The sequence below is a fragment of the Hevea brasiliensis genome, chromosome 12 (assembly GCF_030052815.1).
Source record: "Hevea brasiliensis isolate MT/VB/25A 57/8 chromosome 12, ASM3005281v1, whole genome shotgun sequence".
Lineage (NCBI taxonomy): Eukaryota > Viridiplantae > Streptophyta > Magnoliopsida > Malpighiales > Euphorbiaceae > Hevea > Hevea brasiliensis.
In genome coordinates this window covers 1505265-1510302 of record NC_079504.1, presented here as the reverse complement: position 1 = coordinate 1510302, position 5038 = coordinate 1505265, and the positions used below count along the sequence as shown (strand labels likewise).

At 36.0% G+C, this 5038-nt stretch overlaps 1 protein-coding gene across 1 annotated transcript; it reads left to right on the top strand.

Annotated features, from left to right (window-relative positions):
- The first annotated feature begins 409 nt into the window (after positions 1 to 409).
- On the top strand, positions 410 to 1413 carry LOC131171465 (protein FAR-RED IMPAIRED RESPONSE 1-like). Its single transcript, XM_058131603.1, has 2 exons — positions 410 to 700; positions 808 to 1413. The coding sequence occupies exons 1-2, from the start codon at positions 410 to 412 to the stop codon at positions 1411 to 1413; spliced, it is 897 nt and encodes a 298-aa protein (XP_057987586.1).
- Positions 1414 to 5038: the final 3625 nt, after the last annotated feature.

The following is a 5038-nucleotide window of genomic DNA, read 5'->3' as shown; positions in this document are numbered from 1 at the left end:
GGTGGATCTCGCAAATATCAAACAATTAGTTGCGATAAAGGAAGGAAAGCAATTGGTGCGAAATCATCAAAAAGGATAAATTGTCCTGCAAAGATTAATGCAATCCTAAGAGAAAATGGAATGTGGCAGATTTCAAAAGTTATTTCAAGTCACAATCACGAATTGGAACCTTCTATGTCTAGATTGATGGTTGCTCACAGGTCACTGAATATGGATATGAAGAGGAGATTGGAGGCAAACGATATAGCTGGCATAAGACCCGCAAAAAGCATTAGGTTGCTTGAAGTTCAAGCAGTGGACCAGAAAATTTAAGTCGCTTGTCAAAGGATTGTCGAAACTTCATTGAGCGAAAGAGGAGGCTACGACTTGGTGATGGTGATCCGAGGCTATACGTAAGTTGTTTGTGAGAATGCAACGAAACGATCCTGAGTTTTTCTATTCATTTGATCTTGATGATGATTCCAGGCTTTCAAATGTTCTATGGGTTCATCCTCGTAGTCGAGCTGCTTACGAGGAATTCAATGATGTTGTTAGTTTTGACACTACTTACCTTGTTAATCGATACAAGTTGCCATTTGCCACCATTGTTGGAGTAAATCATCATGGGCAATCTATTTTATTAGGATGCGCCTTGATCTCACATGAAGATGTAAACACTTTTAAGTGGTTGTTCATGACGTGGCTTGAAGCAATGGAAGATGTTCTTCCTAATTCTATTCTTACAGATCAATGCGAGCATGAGGAAAGCCATTAGGAGGTAATGCCTAATACTAGACACGATTTTGCTTGTGGCATATATTATGCAAGGTACCTGAGAAGTTTAAGGGTGTTACTGATTATGATAGTGCATGCCTTGAGTTTAAAGCTGTAATATATGATAGCTTAACCATCGAGATGTTTGAGAGAAATTGGAATGAGTTTGTGGTGAAGCATGGGTTGGAAAGAAATGAATGGCTTTCCAAACTATATGTTGATAGGGAGTATTGGGTTCCAATTTATCTCAATCACACATTTTGGGCTGGAATGGTTTCGACTCAAAGGAGTGAGAGCATGCATGCCTATTTTGATGGGTATGTTAACTCAATGAGCACACTAAAGCAATTTGTGGAGCAGTATGAGATTGCTATGTGTGACAAGAATGAAAAGGAGTTCTATGCTGATTTCAAATCAAAAAACACAGTTGTAAATTGCATATCTGTTTTTAAATGGGAACAACAGTTTCAAAAGGCATTTACTAATTCAATATTCAAGCTCGTTCAAGAGGAGATTAAACGAATGTGGTATTGCCATGTCATTCAGCCAACTGAAGAGGGAAGGCGTGAAGCAGATAATGAGCCAGGAATTGAGAGACATAAAATTATGGAGAAATCCATAATCAACAATCGTTTCAGAGGGAGTTTGTTTATGATGTAGAGTACAGGAAAATGGCCAATATTTCACTGCAATTGTAAGAAATTCGAATCAAAAGGAATATTGTGCTGCCATATCATGAGGTTGATGTCACTCAAAGACATAAAGTTCATCAACGAACGATATTTGCTTAGGCGATGGAGAAAAGATGTTAACCGTGTCCATAGTAAAAAGTTTTTTCACGGAGGGTACCCACATATGACAGAGGAGTTTGAGAAATACAGGGAGATGGAGAGGTTATTTCAAGAAGCATCCGATTTGGCTTACGATGACAATAAGATCAAATTTGTGAAACAACGGTTGGCTGAATTGAAGCGGGATTTATTGAGCTGGAATGATGGAATGATTGCTCCTACCAGTAATGCACAGGTTACTATTGACACTAACAATGTTGATGAAAACGAAGAAAATGAAAGAGTTATTCTTAATCCACATGTGACTCGTAGTCGTGGACGGCCACGAATAAACAGGCACAGATCAGTAAGGGAGATCACTCAACGAGCAAATTCTGGTAGGAATAGAAACAGTGGAAGGGGCAGGCGTAGAGGTCGACCAAGAAACAATATTAACTCGAATATTGCTGAGCAGGTATATATATATTTTTTTAAATCAGTACTAATGTTATTTATTTCATTTTTTTTTAGATATTTCATGTAACTTGTGTCCTTTTACATGTAAAGGTTGGGCCGCATAATAGCCAAACACCAGGCAGCCAAACACAAGGAAATGTTGCTGATGCTGTAATTAATCCGATTGTCAGTGGAACTATACCAAGCCATCATAGTATTAGGCATTAAGGAACCCATTATACTACTAAGCATTACAATGGAACTGGTTAAGAAATTAGAATAGTATCATCAATGTAATAGCAATTTTTTTAAATTTTATTACAACTTATCTTATGAAATAGTCAGAGTTGCGTTTATAACTTATCAAAATTAGTTAGCTAATTTTAGTCTGCTTCTGCTTCTTATGTAAGCAAGACGTAGCATATTATATAATTTATTATAACTCATGTAAGATCATTTTTCTTGTTAGGTTGAGATTACATTTCTAGATTATAATCATAGCCATGGTCGGACAGTGCTAAATGGCACAAATGTTGTGGCACAAATAGCACAAATGCTTATAAAATGACATAACTATCCTTATTAAAATTTTGAATGGAAGAGATGTCAAGAGATAGAGTATAATTTGAATTTTCATTATCTCTCTTCTATCTAACAACTACTTGAGTAAATAGGATGAGAGTTCCCATGCTTTCCTTGAGCTACCCACCATAATTAATATTATGTGAGTTCCAATTACCTTTTTGAAAAAGTTTAAAGAAGTATACTATTGTTTTATTGAACAAACCCTTATTTGTATCTATCTTCATCTTCTTTCTAAGAAACTCTTTATTGTAAAGCATTGTATCTATCTTTATCACCTTAGTAGATGGGACGGTAAAACAATAAATAAGCCTCAAGCTACAAAATGTCGAGAGGGGGGTGCTAGAGATCAAGTCGAGTGCTTTCCACTTACTCAATAGTTAATGCATATACACCAATTCTCACAATTAGAAGATGCATAATTGGAACAAATGTTTAGCTCTTTATTATTTATATATAACATCCTATGTATTCTTATAAGGACTTAATTTTCACAAATGAGGAAAAGCATTCCATCGAATTTTAATATATTGCGTATATGCAATAACTTGAGTTTGAAAAGCAAAGGCTTGGTAACATGCGCAATTCATATACAATAGCAGTCCCCAAGCCAATGAAAATAGTACTGCAAAAAAAAAAAAAATCCAGCTTCCAAACTTGGTAAGGATAAAAATTATGGCAAAACATTCGACACACATAGAGGATAGCATAGCATATTGTCTCATGAAACATAAACTTAGCATACTATATACATAAGACAACACCAAAAAGGACCCTATCCAAACTGTAGCTACGCTCAAATTTCTTGTAATTTCAGTTTGAAACTCAATCCTATAGTCATCAGCCACTGTCAAAGTGAATTCCACCTCATCATCCTTTCCCAATTGGTTTTCCTGCACAAATGCACGCCATCCTTTTTCAAACCTTGCTTTCTTGAAGACTCCCTCTTGACTAAACCTGTATAATTTGGTAAGAAAAAAATTGAAATTTCTCACCTGTATTTAGATTTGCATGCATTGTATTTTGATAAACATTGGTTAGCCCTATGTTATGCTCTTGCGTCCTCTTAGGGTAGTAAATCTCTCTACCACTGTAATTGATTATGACCACTTTAAATTCATATGGAGGATTGAAAGTGAAGATCAATTTGTAGTTCATTCTACTTTGTGGTAATCCATGAATTTCGATAATCCCTTGTCAATTATAGATACTCCTAGTCCCGCTTGACTAGCACTTCCTGTGTTTCATTTGATGGTGTGCGTAAATGAAATGTCGCTGAAATTGTTCCATTCTCTCTCTTAAAAACCTTGACGGATTAACTTGGAAGAACACAAACACAAAAATGATGATAGATGATAGATGAAAGAGGTACGTGAATCATACATAACAGATGATAGATGAAGGTTTCACTTACCATGGATTGGAATTTGATTACATCCTCAGTTATACGAACCTCAAATGTGTCTGACATTATTGCTTCGATTGATAGGATAAAGATTTGAGAGAGGAGGGTATGATACTCGCTTGTCAGCTAACAACTACGGATAGATATGTGAATCAGATGTGTTTTTGGGTGGTAGATATGTTTTAGGGTGATACTTGAATAATGAGCATGGGAAAGGGATGAGCATGCCATTGAAAATTGGAGATGGCAATTACTTTTGACTCAAAGATCTTTATTGGTCAAACAGATATGTCCAACATTGTCATTGGAAATATGCAATGGAATTAATAACCCCTTCTTGTTGAATATGAATGGCTCACACTAAGTAAATGTTTGCGTTAAGGGCAATTTTTTTTTGAATCAATATGGGTCGGTTTGGTTTCTGAAGAAAAAAACTTGTGTTCAATTCAGATCGAACCAAAACACAAAAATTCGAATGCTCCGCCCAATTATGCATTTAATTATGTCATTTTTTAATTAAATGTTAATATTATGTTTGTAACAAAATTACTTTTATATAAATTTGAAATTTAAAAGTTAAGTAATTACCATATTAAATTTTATATTAATTTTTATAATAATAACTCTATATATTAAAGTATAGTAGTGGTGGTGGTGATGGTGTGATGGTGGTAGTGGTGGTGGTGGTGTTAGAGTTATATGCTATAAGTTATATAATATGCTATGTTATACTATTTTAAGTAAAGTTATATTATATAAAATTAAAATATAAATTTAAGTAAAATAAATAGAATATTAAAATTGATAGCAGTGGTGTAATGGTGGTGGTGGTAGGGGTGGTGGTGGTGCTGGTGGAGTGGTGATGTTGGAGTGGTGGTGGTGGTGGTGGTGGTGTAATAGCGGTGGCAGTGGTGGTGGAGTGGTGGGGGTGGTGGTGGTGATGGAGTAGTAGGGGTGGTGATAGGGTGTTGGTGGTGGTGGTATTGGTGGAGGTGGTAGTGATAGGGTGATGGTGGTGGTGGAGTGGTGGGGGTAGTGGTGGTCGTGGAGTGGTGGGGGTTGTGTGGTGGTG

Bases quoted from the DNA above. Each gene is read 5' to 3' on its own strand.
- LOC131171465 (XM_058131603.1), top strand. From the start codon at position 410: ATGCAACGAAACGATCCTGAGTTTTTCTATTCATTTGATCTTGATGAT. The intron at 701-807 runs GTTCTTCCTAAT...ATATTATGCAAG, and splicing joins GGCTTGAAGCAATGGAAGAT to GTACCTGAGAAGTTTAAGGG.